This window comes from Limulus polyphemus, unplaced genomic scaffold (assembly GCF_000517525.1).
Source record: "Limulus polyphemus unplaced genomic scaffold, Limulus_polyphemus-2.1.2 Scaffold3117, whole genome shotgun sequence".
In the NCBI taxonomy this organism is placed as follows: Eukaryota; Metazoa; Arthropoda; class Merostomata; order Xiphosura; family Limulidae; genus Limulus; species Limulus polyphemus.
In genome coordinates, this window is record NW_013668727.1 from 105,939 (window position 1) to 125,075 (window position 19,137).

Here is a 19,137-nt window from a genome sequence, read left to right on the forward strand (position 1 = left end):
AGGTGCTGAGAAGCTGTCAGAATGTCCCAAACTCATTTGCCACAAGAGTTTGTTTTTGTATGTAAGCACAAAGATACACATTAGGCTATCCATGGGTATTGAAACCCGGTTTCTAGCATTGTAAGTCTGCAGACATACTGCTGTGCCACTGTCTGCCACAAGAGAAATTTGGTCTTTGAAACATAATTGTCTGTGACCCACCAGTGTGTAACACAGTCCTAAACTAAAAGTTGGTTATGACCCACTGATGGGGCACATGGCAGCCAATGTATTAAATGTCAACAAAAAACCATAACTCTCTTATGAATGGAACTTCAAATGAAAAGAAAGATCTAAAATCCAAATCTTTTTCATAAAAGGTGTCCATATATTCAAATTGTGATACCAAAAGATTCTTTAAATACATTAGTGGAAATCATTTCTTTCTAAACCAGTTGCACAGCTAGTGTTTTCAGTCAAAATGGGAAGCTTTAATTGATAACTAGGTGTTTGAAATTTTCTGTAGAAATAATTTCTTGTATCCTGTGACATCACTAAAAACAGGAAAGTCAATTCACAATAAGAGCTTATAGCCTACCGTGTAAGAGCTACAAGAAAGTCGGATACACATTCTCGTTGACCCTTTGTAAGTATCTTGACCTTGGAGAGACGGTAAACTGTGTGAAGTGTTGCATCCAATAAATTGGCATAATTTTCTGCATCAGCAAACAAATGACAATACTTGATCAAAAGTGGAAGTACAGAATTTCCGATGTACCGGTTTAAAGCCAGGGCCATATCACTCTCTGAACCATCAGGCTACATCAGAAATAATAATAATAAACAAATAATTTACATATCATTCTGAGGTATCTATATAATTAGTTCAAATTATACTTTATGTTCTAAAAACATGTCTCTATAAGCAGAATTGTTGTCAGGTATAACCACTGATTACTCTTTACATTACTCAGAAATGGACATTTAGGATTAAATAATAATTTTTAAAATTTTGAGTGAAAAATGAAATGTTAAAAATTTTACTTCAAAAAAGTTAAACTGATCTTTCACTAATTCTTCCATCCCGTCATGAATCCTTCATGATCTATCTACATAATCAAGGAGTTTTAGATTAAGCCAAAAAAATAAAACAAGTTATTTATGTTTGAGTAGTCAGCAATCTAACAAGATATTTAAGCTTATGACTTAACTAATCAACACATTTCTTCAAAAAATATAAAAACTTTCTAAAATACGTATCACAATACTGTGTGTTAACTAAATACTCAGAATTTTGAGTTAAACATTCTAAAATAGGTAAAATGTCAGAAAGAAATTAACTAAAGTTTTCTTAAGTTTCCAAAATATGGATTATCTCAAAACAATCTACAAGTACATAGATACAATTCAACTGGATTTAAAATTTGTTGAGATTAATTATTACTGAAACACAAACAAACCACTTTTAGATTAAAATTTACTTGCATACTCTATGGTTAAGCCAATAAAAAAAAAACCTAGTTTTTTACTGACAATCTATTTTTACAGGTAAAACTAACTGAATATTATTTAACTATGTGATGTGGCTATTAGGCAATTTTTTTTAGTAAACATTATTTGATGTATTGGTTTTTACAAATTTATGGTTTGCAATATCACTATTAATATTTTTTTAATGAAAACATGTTTTATAAAAATCAAGGGTTAACGTCTAAAATGAAAAATAACTTTGTTGAACTTTTATAGAATTACCCACCATGTTATATATTCTGTACAAAACATTCTTTAACTTATTAGTATCAAATACAAGTATTCTGTAATGTGTGTGTGTGTGTTTATATATATATATCCATATTAATGCTATTGATTACATTAATTGTTAGTAGGCGATTAAAATCAGCACTATAAAACAATAATGAACTTAATATAAAATATGCATTATAAAGATTTGAGTAAAGAATCCATTGTCAATCCTAGTTGTTTTCACCTTAAAGTCATAGCAGATATTGCCTGTGGTAATAGCTCCCAAATGTGCTGATGTTAAACTAGCTAGCAAACATGGAAATCAATTAAAGGTGTGGAGTTGAGTGCTTACACCCACAACGTTTCAGCTCCTACTGCCTTTCACTGTCTGCAGCCAGTTGTGGGAAGGCAGTTACCCTTAAATGTTCTTATAATTCCAAAGTGAAGATAAAAGAGAGAATGAAATATATGGAACAGCACTTACCCTGTCCAACATGGTGGCAGCCCGAAGGTCTGGGAGTAGACCATCCTCCAGAAGACGAAAGAAAGTTTCTTGGTTTTCAATACCATAGACTCTCTCCAGAAACAGAACAATGGACTGTTTATGATTGGGCACTAAACTAGAAGGAAGATCACTTTTTGGTTCTCCTGTGGGGGAGAAATTAAAAACATTACATTAGATTAGTTTATTAGGACATTTGCAAGACAGTGTTTCAAAATATCTTAATATTCTCAAAATGTCAAAGATTCCAAAAAAAAGGATTTAATCAACAGAGACATTGATATTACTTTGTATAAAGCTATACAATGGGCTAGCTGCACTTTATCAACTGGGGAATGCTGAACCTCAGATTTTAGCATTGTAATTCCATAAGTTTAGTGCTCATTCACTGCAGGAATCAACAAAGAAAATCACATATGGTAGCTGAACTTAACTGATTTGACTAAAAATGAAAATGTAGATAGATACACAGTGTTTTAAATAGTAGTCCATTAGGTTGGGATACTGTTGTTGAATTTAAAGTACACTGTATACATAAAAAAGAAAATACACCCATACACACAAACACACAGAATTATATATATAATCTAGTATGTGTGTGTGTATACATATATACACACACACACATACATACCTAACTCAATGATTGTGTAGAATATTACAATCAAAAAGTTTCAACTGTGGAATTCTAAAAGAAAAAAGGTTGATAATGCAGATATAATTTTATATGCTTTCATTAAAACAGCATTCAACTCATTGAATTAGCAAAATAGTCTTAGCCTCCTTATTATTAACAGTAAGTACATATCTAACTGATGATTGAATGTAATTTAATTATTATGAATTTTAGTTTTTGATGTGCTGATTTACAAAAGTATTTCTAGCCAGTTTGTTACACAGGATTGTCTTCATTAATTTTTAAGTTCTGATCTATGTGGCAAGCTTACTTTTTGTCCAGAGTTTTTAACAATATTAATAATATATTCACTATATATATTACATTTGGAAACGTACCATCGGCCTTCAGTTCTGGCATTTTTAGAGTAAATCGCAGACTAAGCACCCCCTCTAAATCATCCATAGGAACAAGAGAACGTAGAATGGCACGAGCTCTGATACAGTCATTTTTACCCTGAGCAATAGTGGCAGCCTCTGGAGCACATCTCCCAAGTAAGTCAACGAGAGCACAATAGAAGTTCAAAATGGCAGCTCCCATATCAATGTAATCTTCATCTTCCTCATCCGATGCTTCACCATTCTCAATCCGTTTAGCTTTTTCTGCTTGAATCCTTTCAGACATTATAATTGATTCTTTAATTGCAGCCAACAACCCAGGTCCTTCTCCCCTCAGAGCTGGACCCAGACATTCAGGACGACGGATTAGAAGACGAATTACTAAGTTAGCATTTTCTTCAACACTTTCTCCTGAAAAAATTTGTAAAATTAATAGTTATTATTATTTTACAACAACACATGTAAATATAAAGATTTTTTCAAATTTGTGTGTTTATGTATGACTTTTACTTATTTCATTTTTAGATTTTTTTTCTCTTTCCAACTGGTAAAAGAAGGTGACTTGACAAAGAAATATGTTTTTATTTTTAATTTTTCCAATATTTGATATCATGAAACAGAAAAATTTACACAAATTCATTCATGTTTTAATAGTTTTCTAATCTTAATAGTATACCTTAACAATATGTTAAAAAACGTTATAAAACCAAGTGAACATAATGCATATTGCAGTGTTATAAACACTGTAGGAATAAAATACACAACTTTATCTCAAGAAAAACAATTCTTTTATTTTCTCAATGTTTTGCCATGTCAAAACCAACAAATGGATATAGCAAAACTTTGAGTAAAAAAATAATAAATAAAAAAATATTTATACACAATTTTTACATTTAACTCCACAATTATTAAAAAGGGTTTCTTATTTACCATTAACCCAAACACAGAATCGGAGAAAATCCAAGTAGCGCTCTCCCTCAACTGGGTCCCATCCAACATCAGGGTAGCCCTTGTCTATTAAACCCTGGTTGGATTGTAATCCACATCTGGATAAGTAAACAGCAATCTTTTCCAAGTAGTGTTCTCGTAAAGCAAGGGCTAGTTCACTGTTTTCCATTAAAGAAGAATAAGAAACATCCAAAGGTGTTGAACCTCGAAGCGAAGGTCGAGCTAAAAAACATATGCATATTTGTTTACAAGGAAACATAATTAGATTGATTCTATCATTTTTAAATCAGGTAATTTAGTGCTTGTTTTTAAATTTCAATCAATATTCTCTACCAAAGTGAAGGCCTTAATATTTTTAGAATCCTATACCAAATCCAGTTTTATTATAGACTACAAAGTCCTTCATCGTTCTGTATTTGAAGCAAAGCTAATATAAATAAAAATCCTTACTTTTACATATTTTTCAGATCTGTGAGTTAAGGTTAATACCCACATTCATAATACAGAAGTCCTAATAGAAATGGTAAAGTTGCCAAGGTTTGTTACAAAATAGAAACTACTGACAAATTTGTAAGTTGTAGTATTTTGTTCAGTGTCAGAGAATAATACAATCTCATAATCTTCATAAACAGTGGTAAAAAGAAAACGATTTTTTTCATAAAAGCAACTATTCATACACACAAACATTTCACATAAGAAAACCCACATCCATATATTTCTTTACTTTGAAATAATAACTTACACAAATGTTACATTGATTTAGGTCTGTGATTCTCAAACTGTAGTATATATACCAGTGGTGGTGCATAAAGTTCATATCAGTGGCACACACAAAAAAATACAAAATATGTAATAAGCTCAAAATGAGTTTTTTGTACACATATACACACAACTCTCTTCTCTTGAGTTACCTACATGCACAGCTTTGACAGTGTTCTCTTCCTTTCACATTGACAAAATCTGCAACACATTCTTTAATTGTGTCAGAAAAAACAACCACATCCTTCCCTCTAATGGGAAGGTTTTAAAAATAATCATTTTTTTTTTACTTAATAGGTTTTCTTTGTTTTAAAATTAGGCCTACGTTTGTACTTTAAAAAAAAAGTTTAAAACGAAAAGTGGTTCGAAAACTATTGACTTACTTAATATATATATATATATATATATATATATTGAGATATATTTCACTAAATGAACACAGTACAAATTTCTAGATTCCCAAAAATGAATTCATTCATGTTAACAGAAATATATTATACAGTAATATAATGTGTAAAATCAGTCATCTCATTCATATAACAAGGACTTACAAATAAAATAGTTTACTTACATAACAGAATATTACTATTCTCCAACAAAGAATCTAAGTGGTCAAACATGGCTTTCTGGTTCTGGCGGCTTGATCGACAGAAATAGCAAAGAAAACGGCAACAAGCCACAACCATTTCATGAGAGGTGTCCTACAGACAGAAAAAACACAAATTGATATTCAATAAGAAAATTTTCATCTAGAAACTTGTAACATTTTGGAAATTGCACCTCCTTGAAACTGATTTTGATAATATGCCTTGTAAATTATAATTACAAAAAACTTATTATTTATCTAAACATACCATCCTGCACACACTACAATTACTAGTTTTATGTCTGTTATGCAAGCATTATTATTGACAAGTTGAAAAAATAGAAAAAAACAAACCTTAAACCTATTTTGATTCATCAAAAAACTGAAACTGATTTCATCAAATGTTCTGTTTTTACAAATTGTTGCATTTAAATATGCCTGTTATACTAAGTAACATAAAGTTTTAATAAATAGCTAACCAGTAAGGTTTCAATAAAAGCATTTACTTGAAGTTCACATTACAGACCAAATTTGTTATATTTTATAAATCATTTAAACATTGCACTGTTTTAAAAAATACAATCAATAAAGATGAATTTCATACTTTTCTGGTATATAAATATTCAAACAAATAATTAATATAAAAAAAAGATAAAAGATAAACTTAAAATCAAAATAAAAGCATTTAAAACATATTACAACTTATTGTAACAAAGTCTGCATTCTTCTAGAACAGCATAATAAATACATCAGAAGTTGTATTATTACGTTTTAATGTGATATTGCTTACCAATTTTATAAAATCAGAATGAGAATAGTACATTTCTTTGTTGTTACATGAAACTGAACATAATTGTTAAGAATTAGATTCAATTATCACCCAGTTTGATCTTATTGCATTAGTATTATGCATCAATTTTGTAAGGTTTTGCAATTATGATGGAAAATAAGCTGTAATAAACTCCTTAAACCCAAGTGGACGGTACCAGCATCCGGCCAAAAATCCAGATTTACTCATTGGATGGTGACAGAGTCCAATAACATATATTTCTCCTTCTCTGTAAAATAATCAAAACTATGTTATGAGGCGAGGGCTGGGGGCAGCAGCAACTCACCCTAGCATGCAATACATACAGCCAATAGAGCAAATTTTCAGTTTTCATTCGGCCAAAATTAGAAGCAGAGAATATGGTGATTCGGGCAATTTTTATCTTCATTTGGGAAAAACTTGTAGCAGAAGTTTCTTACTCGTAACCTCAGTTGGGCAAAAATTTTACAGCCCCCCCCCTCTGAAAAATCCCCTTACACCTATGGTTATTATCTACCTTTTATAAATAGACCAGAAATGTTATAAGATATGGTGATAATTATTAGGATATCAGGAAAATAATTCCAGCAGAACGCACAACAAGTTACGGGTTTAAAGAGTTAATCATACACTTTTCATAGTAATCAGAACTGTGTGGAAAAAATAAAGAAAAAATTGTAGCTGAATTATCTTCCTAAATTACTTCATTTCAATTTAATACTTGGATAAATAAGTTGGAAATTCAAAATAATCAAAGATCAATAATTTCCACAAATAGAAAAAAATGTTTTATCTATTAATTTTGAAAAAAACCTTGTCAGAAGCTTCTTGAGCCTGTCCTGGACTTGAAGGGGATGTGGCTGCAGGAGAGGAGGATGCAGCTTGAGCAGCAGACTGTGTTCCCAGTGTATTCATCATGACATCCATCACGTTTTCATGAACACGCAAGATTCGAATCAAATCAGGATGTTGAAAGAATATTTTGTTGTTCACTAAATCCCTGAAATATGGTGATTTTTTTGTAGAGTCTAAATTTGAAAGTTGGTGAAATACTTTGGGAAACTCAAATAACAAAGTATATATAACATCCATTTGTTTTGTTTTATAGATGCCTTTCTAACAGGTCTGACAAGCTAAGCAAATAGTAGTTTTATTTCAAAATAACATATTAATAAAAGTTGTTTTCTAATAATTATAAATAAGCTTTCTAAAGTATAACAAGTTATAAAAGAATGGAGTCTTGAAATTACAATGTGTAACAGAAAATCTAGTACTGGTAAGCATTTTATATATTAAAAAAATAAAACTAACTCGCACAATTCAGAGTTACTGCTAACATAAGTATACAAGATAAAAACAGGCCAGTTATAGAGTATACTTAGATGGATAAAAGAGGTAGTAAATTAATAACATCAGGAAATAATAGCAAATAGATTATTAAAAATTCTATAAAGAAATTTAAAATAATGTTCCCTGTTACTAGGGTTAAATAACTTATGTGCATTTTTTCCCCAATAAGTTGTACAAGTCCAATATATTAGAAAATACTCACCACAGACTGTCTCTCATAATCTCCTCTTCTTCAGGTCCCATCTGTACAGGAAGCAAAGATCGAACTTTTCCTAAGTGTCCTAAAAGTTCTCCAACATCTTGTTGGCTGCTGCTACCAATAATGTAAGTGTTTTCCAAGGCATTCATTAACTAAAAAAAAGGTGACAGAAGGGTTTTTTTTAGAAACTTTTTTTTCATATTCGACATACTTTTATTGAATTTAATGTCTAGATTCTGGAAATATCATGAAATAAATCACAATAAGTTTTTCTAAATAATGATGATTCAACATAAAAATTATGAAAACTCATTCAGGATTTTGTAAAAACTATAGTTTAAAAGCAAACTCTATAACATTTTAAGTGATCTCAGATTCATCTCATGAAATACCAATAATGTTGCAAAACAATTAATACTAAAGCTATCTGTGCTCTGCCCACCATGGGTATCGAAACCCAGTTTCTAGCAGTATAAATCCGCAGACATACCACTGTGCCACTGGGAGGCACTAAAAATAAATAAATAAAATGTATGCATATAAAATTGTTTAATTTAGTAAAAGATTTGTTTGTTAACTGTGTTCAAAATACTTGTCTAAAATTATGTAATCAGCCTGTCAGAACTGAATATATAAATGATGCAAACATTATTGAAAAGATAATGATAATTATATAAACAATTTTTACCTGTCCAACACCATCATAGGTTCTCAACAATAAATTAAACATCTGACGAATCAACTCTCGGTTTTCAAACTCTGATTCTTGTGCCCACATTGTTAAAACGGAAACCATCTTTTTGATAAAAATATCTGTATGTAAGAAAGGTTTTGAACATTGTAATTTATTTTTCTGCTTGCCAAATATATCTTGCTTGCATAGTTTTTTGTATTCACAATTGCAAGTTATTTTAGGATGGTAAACTTCCATTATATTTTCATATACTGACAAAGCATAAAAAAAAAAACTTAACAGAAAAAAGTTACTGTATCTCTAACTACTTAATATACAGAGTTGCTGTCTAATACCAGCAGAAATATGTAACACTTATGTTCAAAAGTATGTTTAATTCCTTCAGCATAATTTTTAATTAGAATTAACATATTAGTTTTAAGATTAACTGTAACTGTTGATACCTTTAGAATAATTGATAAAATTGTTAATTAGACTTACAAGTTAATTTTATAATTATTTATTTATCCTCTTTGTGCCAAGTGACAAATAAGGCCTTTAGTTTTAGGATTACTGTGTTTTAATATCAGTTAATTAGCCTAAGAGTCAGCTTATTAGGCTTAACTAAAAGATTTCTGAAGCTTTGCTAACCATACTGCACAATTTGTTCTCGTAGTTTTAAGAAGATGAAATACATCCACGTCCCTTACAAAGATACAAACTTTATAAAACAACCTATATAAGCTGAGCAGTTTGTGTTAACAATAACCTTCTTGTGTAGGTTTGCTCTCCTCTACTTCTTCTTTTTGATCTTCTTCTGAGAAGTTAACAAACTTCACCAAGGATATAAACTTTTGGGACCAAGGTTTACTTGATTCTGCTTCATTAGATGTATTTGGATTTTCCTCTTCCTCCTCATTTGCTACACAAATCATGACTTTCTTCATCATTGACTTATGACAATACTTGAGGCTTTCTCGAAGGTTTTCTCTGCAAGGACACTGATCAGACTGGTCATCTTCCGAGTTTTTGAAGGACAAAATGGCTCGCATCTAGTATGTATAGAACATAGACAGACAAGATGATTACTGGTAACAGTAATGTTTTAATCTGATTTTCACATACTTTTACAACTGATAACCATGCATTTTAACTAGATGTTCTTGTCCATAAACATAAAAAGAATTGGAATTCTGACATCGAAATGTACAAAAATAAATGTATTCAAGAATATGAACAGACAGACATACCTACTCAAGAAAGCGAACTACACTGATATTAGTTCATAATTAAAAAACAGCAATGCCCATATTTAGAAAGTTTCCAAATTTGAACCATTTCTTGACCAGAGGGTGCTCAGGTTACCCCATATCAACTTTCATAATATAATTAAAAAATAACTAATTTTATTCAAACAATTTTTTACTGGAAAGAAGATTGCAAAATTTATATTTTAGCATTATATAATCCTTATATAATTTATATAATAAATAAAAATTCAGAAACTTTAAGCTTTCATTTCTGTCATGTCTCAACTGTAAAAATCACACTTTTAGATTTTTTAAAATTTATTTGATAGCTCCTAAGGTAATATTTATTTCTCCAAATAGAATATCAGCATTTTCAGTTAGGTTTATGTTTATTTTATGTATCTACATTTTATGCTTGTCCAACTGTGGAGTTATTGGTTGAGCCCAGATTCACTGCATTACCCAGAAAGGTCTTATGAACTTTGACTGGCTCTCAGCTTTGAAAAGGAGGTAAAGCCTAACACTAAAAATCAAAAGTAAGGAAAGATGCTGAGTTTTAAGACTATGTAACGTAGATTTCAACAGTGTAATGTGCAAATTAGCTATATCTCTGGAAATGGTGAGTTAGGTGCAGTCAAGGGTAATGATACAACTTCAAGATATAGTTTTGAAATATTTCCCAATAACTTGGAAGCTTAGGATATTTATATAATTTCTAATGATATTTTTATAACATTGATAATGTTTTTATGCTATATTATATTCATCTGAAATGACCAGACATCATGTAAGGATACTGAGGTTAACCACACACTGTAAGTTATGGCCTATGACAGCAAACTATTTGTTAAAACAAATCCTTTTACATTAAATTTGTTGTTAAGTCTATTATGTTCAAAGAAAAATAAAACACAAATACAAAACTTCTTAGTTGTTGATAACAAATTATAACTGTTAAATATAAATTAATCTTGACCAAAAAAATGTTGTTGGCAAAATACCACGCTATAACATCTGACATTGAGGCATCATTGTTTACTGGTGAGCCTTTCAGACAAACTTTTGTTTGTCTGATTCACAGAGGGAAGTCAACTGCTCCAATCAACAAAATAAAGTATCAAAAGAAATATACTGATGAGTTTAAGACAAAAAGATGTATCGTTATTATTTTTTTCAAAACAGTTTCACTATAATTTTCAATTACAGCCTAAAAAATGATAAAACTATTACATAATATTTAATGAATTTTTTCACACAGAAGTTTCACAACACTGAAAAAGTTCGTACCAAGTTTAATTCAATTTTGTTAATCAATTTCACCATGAAAATGCAAATGAAGAAAACTGTGGATGTCAGCAATACCATACTTGTCTGAAAGGGTTTAATAATCAAGATTCAGTAATTTTTGTACCTGTTCTTTTGGGGAACAACGGAACTCCTTTGTCTTCTTGGCAGCTACTGATGACGGGAGATCAGACTGCTTGATCTCTATGTATCGTCTCAACTGATCCTGTAAGAATATTGGCATTATGTAATTTTTATTTGTTTTTCTTAGAGCAAAGCCACATTGAGCTATCTACTGTATCCACCAGTGGGAATTAAACCCTGGATTTCAGTGTTATAAATCTGTAAACTTACCACTGTCCCACCAGGGGACACATTATGTAATATACAAGAATTTTATATATTTCATACTATAACATACAAATGTTAAATAAGCAGCAAAACACTTCTTCCATAGACTCTACAAGTTAATACACAAAACATTTTATACAAACTGAAAGTAAATTTATACCAAATATAATTTATTCTTAATCACCTCCAATATATATCTCGAAGATAAACTTTCACACTTCAGAAAACAGATGTTCTGTTCATAACCACGTTTTTCTATGTACTGAACATAATAAAACGATTAGGACTTAAAAATTTACTAATTTATCAAGATTAATTATAAGTTTCTAAAGAGTATTGCATACTAGGGTTCCAAAACAAAAAAAAATTTTCATAAGTTCTTGATCCCTAGGAAACTTTAGTAACTGATGGCACTGTGTAATTCGAAAGTTTTTATTGAAGGATGTATATAACATGATGTGGGTTTAAATGAGTTAACAACTACAGTTTTTAGGCATGTTAGCTCATATTATTATATTTAAAAAATTCTATACTAAATGGAAATAGATAAACAACTTACTCCTTGTAGTTCAGATACATAATCATCAGAAAAGGATGCAATTGCTTCAACTCTGTGTCTCAACTGTAAGTCATACAAGTGATGTAGCAGGTAACATATCTGAAGCTTTACTCCTTCGGCCACATTCATTTCTATCATGCCTTTCAACTTGTTCTCACTCGCTGAAAAAAAAAACACTTTTAATGAAATTGTTTTGCCGTGAATAGGGCACTGATTTCTATATAGCCAATAATTATTTTATTATGAATAACGGACTGATTTCTATATGGCAAATAACTGTTTTTACCATGAATAGGGCACTGATTTCTATATGGCAAATAACTGTTTTTACCATGAATAGGGCACTGATTTCTATATGGCAAATAACTGTTTTACTATGAATAGGGCACTGATTTCTATATGGCAAATAACAGAGAGCAGATGCCTAATGTTCACCTGAACTTAGTGGCAGTATTTTTTTACATCACAAAAATAGGGGGTTTGGCCAAACTCCCTTGAATCCTCCTTGCATGTGTGCATGACATAACATGTACACTAGATCTTGTTATGTAGGGGTGTAAATTTATACATACTTTCATTGTAGTTTCTGTCAAAGGTTGCAGGATCCAGAAGAACCAGAAGCCATTCTAAGTCTTGGTCATCTAGTAGTCCAACTAACAGAAGTTTATCAGCAAGTTTAAGCAGGGGACTGTAAAGAAAGAAAAAATAGTCATTATTCCTTAAAGAACTATGATAATTACTTTATTTACCAATTTCTAAGCTTGTAAAAATAATATATCCTGTATTTGTATTTAAAATTGTATTTTTGTATTAAATGAAACAATCCAATCAAATTATGATAATTTTCACCTACCATAATAAAGCAAGCTCTGAAATACTAAACCTCAATTTTGTTTGATATTAAGCACAAAGCTACACAATGGGCTATCTATGCACTGCCTACCACAAGTATTGAAACCCAATTTTTAGCATTATAACTCTCAAACTTACTGCTGAGCCATCAGTGGGGAAAACTTCAACAGAACTGTCGGCATCAAAAGTTTGTTTCCTCATTAATAATTTTTTTCCTATAGATCACAAATAGTTTTCAAAAGTTCTACCACAAACTTATATCCTAAATTTTTATCTTTTCAGCCTTAACACTGTCTAATGAAAACTTAGGTGCTTTTCGACAAAAGGAATAAAAATATCAAACAGAACAAAACAGATATTATATCCTTGTAATCCATGCATTTGGTTAAAAAAATAAATGAATTCTTAATTTTTTGTAAGTCATAATGTATACACACAAAAAAAAAAACAGATTCAGTTATAACACTTTGGTATCATGTCAAGTGTACGTATATATATGTGTGTGTTTGTATTACTGAATTCAATTAATTCAAATTATTGTTAAATAATCTATAACCACAATTATAATAATTTCAAAATTTTTACTTAAGAAAATACTTCAAAAATAAGATATACTTATATACGACTATAAACTTTTGTTAGAGACAAGTAATCAGTGTTTCATCAAAACCATAGTGAAAAAGATGAGACTTTGAGAGCTAAACCACTAGCAAGACAAATTACTCTTATGTATCAGAAAATCCCATTACTAGCTCATCAAGTGCTTTTAAAAAGTATTGTATATTTAAATGCTTTAAAAAAAGTAGTCTAAAAATATGAGTACATACACAAAGAGATTTTCATTGCTGCCTCCAATAGGATCACGGTTTGGACGGTTTCCTTTACGAACAGCATCATCCAGAGCTTCCATAATGAACTGTTTTAGACCATTAACAGGGAAATATGGTGTGCTAAGGCCCTTAATAGAATCAGTCCTTTCTCTGTAAAATATACACAAGATTTTTTTAAAATTTAGACAACAGTTTTTGGGTGTAAAATGAGTTACCACTTTAAGTGTACACTGTTACTTTGTATGCAAATATTTGTGTCTGTTGGTATTACAGAAATGTTGCTAAGATAATAAACACAACTGTTATGTGAGGATAGACAATTCAACATATGATTTATCACTGAAAGAGCAGCTTTATCAGTATCATAAAATAGAGACGTACAGGACATTGTAATGAGTAAAAACAGTATTAGAGGGAAAAATACTAAAACTATATTTTTACAAGTTATGGTATAAAGTCATTTGAAACATAATATTAACCTGATGTGGTTCATCATCTCCTGAGGATTCCACTAATCATTTTTAGGTAAAATATGACACATGAATTATACAAGTTTAACAGAAAACTATATACTTAAAGGTGTGGGGCTTATTAATGCTAGAAATAAATGACCTTATAACCCAAACTGTTGTTTTTCTTTAATTGGACTTTTTTGAAACTTTGTACTGTCAATTACGATTTATATTTCAGTGGAATGCTACTGAAGAAGCTGTAAAGCAAAACACCAAGTGTCCAATTAAAGAAAACAACAATTTGGGTGTTATAAGGCCAATATTTCTAGTATTAAAATGTCTTCTACACAACAACATGCACTACAGAAATTAAATAGTGTGGCTTATGTTTATCATAGACACTATGTAATTATAAGTCATAATTTATATTCCTCATATTTAATTATTATATATAACTTATACTTATCTAAGACAAATAAATCTGTGAAATGTAACATATATGTACAAAGTATATTGTATAGTTGTGAGGCATGTTTTATATTTATACTAAGAAAACCAAAGAAGTATTATTTTTTCGAGAAGTGTTACATTTCATAATGGTCATGTGTAGCATTAGCTTTTCACATGAAACAGTGGTTTTAATTATTAGGAATGCTATATACTTACAGGGTATGACTCATGGTCATCTGGGGCCTGATGGAAACACACTGTAAAGTAGAAAATGAATGAGCAAGAACAGGGTCTTCATACATTGCTCGAATCTGAGATCCCATTGGTATAATGAACTCATTTTGAGTCAGACTTCTGTGAATGAAGGGTGAATCACTGTTCATAATGTGACACTATTCAATATACATTTTACACCACTAAATGTCCATGAATTACTTTATCAAATTTATATAATGCATATCTGTTAATACAAGTAATAAAAATAACTGAAGAACATAATGAACATCACAGGCCTCATTGAAACTTTCTGGATAAAAAAGAATTATAAACATACATATAGAAAAGCAATAAATACATTAAAAGTAAAAAAAAGAAATATATCAAATTTGTAACAGGTATGTTTAATTAAATATAAAGTCAAAAGATAAGACATTACCCAGAGTTTCAGGTGGCTTTTCACAACCTTCTCTAGGGTGAAACTAACCACAAAAAAAAAATTTAATTAAAATTCAATTATTTGCAAAATTTTGCAGGAATTCTGTAATGGTTGGTTCTAATCTTTCCAGATGCTTCTGAATGGGTGATTTTAACTGAAACACAAAAACTCAAGGCTAGTAAAATTGACTTTGACATGAACTAATTAATTTGAAATGGTTCCCTACCTTGCATAAGCATGAAATTCTAAATGTAAAGCAATGAGAAGATCAGTAAATGCTGTTCTCAATGGACCAGACATATACTCAGACTGAATGGCATATAACAACTGTTTGGTGTCCACATGGGAACAGATAATGTGAGCTGCTCTGTGGTTGCCTTGGAAACAGAGAGCACCATACAAAGCAAGGGTGTGAGCATGAAAACTATACAATAGAGGAAAAGTCAAGTTAGTAATCAAATAGCAAGTTATGAATATTTTTTAATATCAAAAGTACTATACACCATCCAAGGAAGGTCATAAAAATAAACATACACTGATTTCTATTTTATAATTTATATATTTTTTTATAAAATATAGATTTCTATATAATCTAAATAACATACACTTCAACACATAAAATGTACAAAATTCTCAACTGAATATTTGAATTACAAATATTATTAATGGGTAGTTATTAATACATCCCTTAAAAAATTAATTAATGTTCTAAGCCTTTCTGTCACAACACATCTTCATTTAAAACACAAAATTTAATACTGACTACTCTAAAAGTTCTTTGATAAAAACTATTACGAAAATACCAACTAATGTCCTTCCCTCAAGAACACAAATTTTCCAAGTTAAAATGTAACAAAGAACCAACAGTTATCTTTCACACAGGTATGACTATTCTAATGTCACTACTCTTTAATGCAACTAAAAGTAACAACTCCAGCTAGTACACTTATGTTACAAAATAACACAAAAGTAATCATTTTTCTTTCTGCTGAGAATTTTATACTTTGTGTGCAGTTTTGTATCAATTACATGCTTACTACTTTTATTTTCAAACTAAAACAGAAATACCTTAATAGCTTCTCAAATTCAATTAGTTCCAATATGTCCACACACCGATCTTCTTCAGGGATATGGATGGCAAGCATAGAAACAGGATCTTCACACAGCATGCTCCAGCCACGAATGTCTGAGAGTTTCAGAGCATGTGGTCTTAAGGATTGGTTTGGAACCCGAGCCCATTGAAAAGGTTGAAGACACTGAACCTATTGTGTGTAAATCAGAGCATCATAAGACCCTTAAACAGGTGTGTCCTTAAATAAAATTGTTTTTCGTAAACAGGAGGAAGTAAAACAGTAATTTTAATACATAAATACAAGTAGTAAATGTATTCACTTTCAACTGTATGTCTAAATAAAAAGTGTAAAATCAATACTTATCAGAAGTAAATTTTTATAAAAACTATCCTTGGACAGGAGAGAGCATCTCTGAACAAGCTTAATTCTTATTAGAATGATCTAAGTAAAAACATTACTAATAAATATTTTTTGCTATTGCATTTAATCAAAAAATAAATAAATGCAATTCTAGATAGCCAGGATACAAAAGCTAATAAAATAACTTTATTTTCCTACTTTTAAATACTTAAACAAATGCACACAATACCTTTAACCTTGGTGGACATTGTGGATGAATATGTTTTTCTGTACTATGTAATAATGCCGCTGATAACGGGAGTGTGTCATTTGTTCGACCTAGTTCAAACTGTAGAGAATCTTTACTGGTAGCTTCAAAGAAAACAGCAGGGAAGAGTTTCATCCCAGGTTCCATCTGTATAAAGGAAGTTAATAGTGTATTTTCACTGAACACCTAAGTATGTAGACTAAAGAACATTAATCATTTCTAATGAAATCTTAGAAGGAAGAGTGGTAGAAAATAACTACTACTAATATCCCCAACAATTTTAACTTTATGATCATTTATACTTATGTGATTTATATGCCTTTTCCAGAGACAGACTTATTATAGTCTGTCTGGTGAGAAAAACGTGTTACTAGTCTGCTCTCCACAAAGACTGTTCTTCCTTAACATTGATGTATCATAAAATATTTTACTAAAAAACCATGAAATACATTCATAGCTTTACATTGGTTAAAGTCTCTATTGTAACATTAAACCTAGTCTATTCCAGACATTAAAAGCATAAAACACTAGGGAATGATCTCATGAGCAGAAAACAAAGTTCTAACAAAATTCAGAATTTCTTCAAAATTAACCCTCTCCAGTAGCTCTTGCTTGACGGACATCAACATCTGTACTTCCAAACAATCCTATTCCATTGTGGCACAAAGTATATTTTGTAATTATTTTAAATTTGCTTAATTCTCTGTCACAATGTATTTGAGTAAAAGATAGGGCTAAAAGATATCCATAGGTTAAACACAAGGTGGTGTAAGCAATTGAGTAATGTTGTATTTGTGTTGCTGTTGAAAATGTAGCATTCCTGACATTTTTGCTTCTGATTGTAAGAGATAAAGATAAATAATAAATATAATCAATAAAACAAGTTAGGACTAAGTGACTTTCTGTCAACTGGGAGAAATTTTTAACAATATTCTAAACACATGTATGTTGTTTCATAATATTTAGTAAGTGACAGAGCTCTTAGTTGCTGTCAAGTTTAAACTCTATATCATTAGAATTAAATGCAGGTATTGGGCCATCTTCTGTTTTTTGTGATTTTTACGTTACAATAAAAATCATTTGATTGCTGCAAATATTTAAAAATTATAACATTCAATATTTTTCATAAAGCTTAATCTAGCAGCCTGGACTGAAACAGTCACTGGGTCAGTCCACTTTTGGTCGTGTCTGAAAATTAAATCCCACTAAATATGAAAACAAAAAAAAAGGATTAAAAAAGTTGAAAGCAGCAAAATTATATCTTTCAATCTAATAAAGCTACTTTTGAAAAAAAATTATAATGTTTATGACAGACGTATTTGCAAGTTCTTTTTTCAGAGCCAAAATAAAATACTAGAAGATCAACCAAAGTTAAATGTACCTTAAACCTGTGTTTTGTTGGTTTTCCATCAGCTGTGAATGTGAGGATTCCTGTAGAGATGTCAATGTGACAGCCTACATACATTCCCTGGTTTGTGCTCCGAGTCCCAGCTTCACTCTGGTTAACTTCTGCGTGAAGTTGTCCAGCACATATCATGTAACAATTCTGTCTCTCTAAACTGTAAAAGTTTGAAAAATGCAAAGGAATTATCTTGAATTTATGCACTATTATTACTTGTATAATTTAACACAACTCTGATCCTAAATAAAGTCAATAAAGTTTTAATTTATCTTCAAGAGTGAAAATAGCACAAAACCAAAAAACTAAATAATCCTTACATCAGAAAAACAAAATAAAACTGGAAACATAACACCCAATATAAAATTATTACTTGGTATATTAAAAATATTTCCAAAATGTCTTCAGACAAGAATGATACATCTGTGTTAAGTGTAATAAACTTCAAGATTAAGTTTTGAAATGAAACATCATTTTACATAATGGTCTGATTATTAATTAATACCAACTGTAAAGAACAGGTGACTTGTGCTCTTTGAATATTTCAAAACAATATTTAATGTCTTGGATTATGAAAATGACAAGCATTATGTAAAGATACTGCATATACTTTATATCAAGTTTTTTTGTCAAGTTACTGCTTATATGGCTAACCTTAATGATTTTTATGTTCAGTTTAACAATTATCTTAGTTTGATTTTGACATATTTATGCATTAGACTAATAGCAGTTATAAAAAAGCATTGAGTAATAAATAAAATAAGAGTAAAAGGAAATACGATATATATATATATACACCTAGGAAAAAGTTAAG

General features: G+C 30.2%; 1 protein-coding gene across 1 annotated transcript in view; it reads right to left on the bottom strand.

The window, feature by feature from the left end:
• Window positions 1-19,137, bottom strand: part of LOC106468694 (ryanodine receptor-like) — a gene marked incomplete at its 5' end in the record, with an annotated part of 134,442 nt that overhangs the window by 105,187 nt on the left and 10,118 nt on the right. Inside the window, 18 exons of the mRNA XM_022397055.1 lie at window positions 578-798; window positions 2,207-2,370; window positions 3,239-3,649; window positions 4,169-4,408; window positions 5,517-5,646; window positions 7,153-7,339; window positions 7,892-8,040; window positions 8,577-8,701; window positions 9,331-9,613; window positions 11,223-11,321; window positions 12,006-12,166; window positions 12,578-12,693; window positions 13,685-13,837; window positions 14,806-14,943; window positions 15,471-15,668; window positions 16,313-16,506; window positions 16,907-17,071; window positions 18,306-18,483. Coding sequence (XP_022252763.1) covers window positions 578-798; window positions 2,207-2,370; window positions 3,239-3,649; window positions 4,169-4,408; window positions 5,517-5,646; window positions 7,153-7,339; window positions 7,892-8,040; window positions 8,577-8,701; window positions 9,331-9,613; window positions 11,223-11,321; window positions 12,006-12,166; window positions 12,578-12,693; window positions 13,685-13,837; window positions 14,806-14,943; window positions 15,471-15,668; window positions 16,313-16,506; window positions 16,907-17,071; window positions 18,306-18,483 — 3,312 coding nt within the window. The remainder of the gene's footprint in view (window positions 1-577; window positions 799-2,206; window positions 2,371-3,238; window positions 3,650-4,168; window positions 4,409-5,516; window positions 5,647-7,152; window positions 7,340-7,891; window positions 8,041-8,576; window positions 8,702-9,330; window positions 9,614-11,222; window positions 11,322-12,005; window positions 12,167-12,577; window positions 12,694-13,684; window positions 13,838-14,805; window positions 14,944-15,470; window positions 15,669-16,312; window positions 16,507-16,906; window positions 17,072-18,305; window positions 18,484-19,137) is intronic.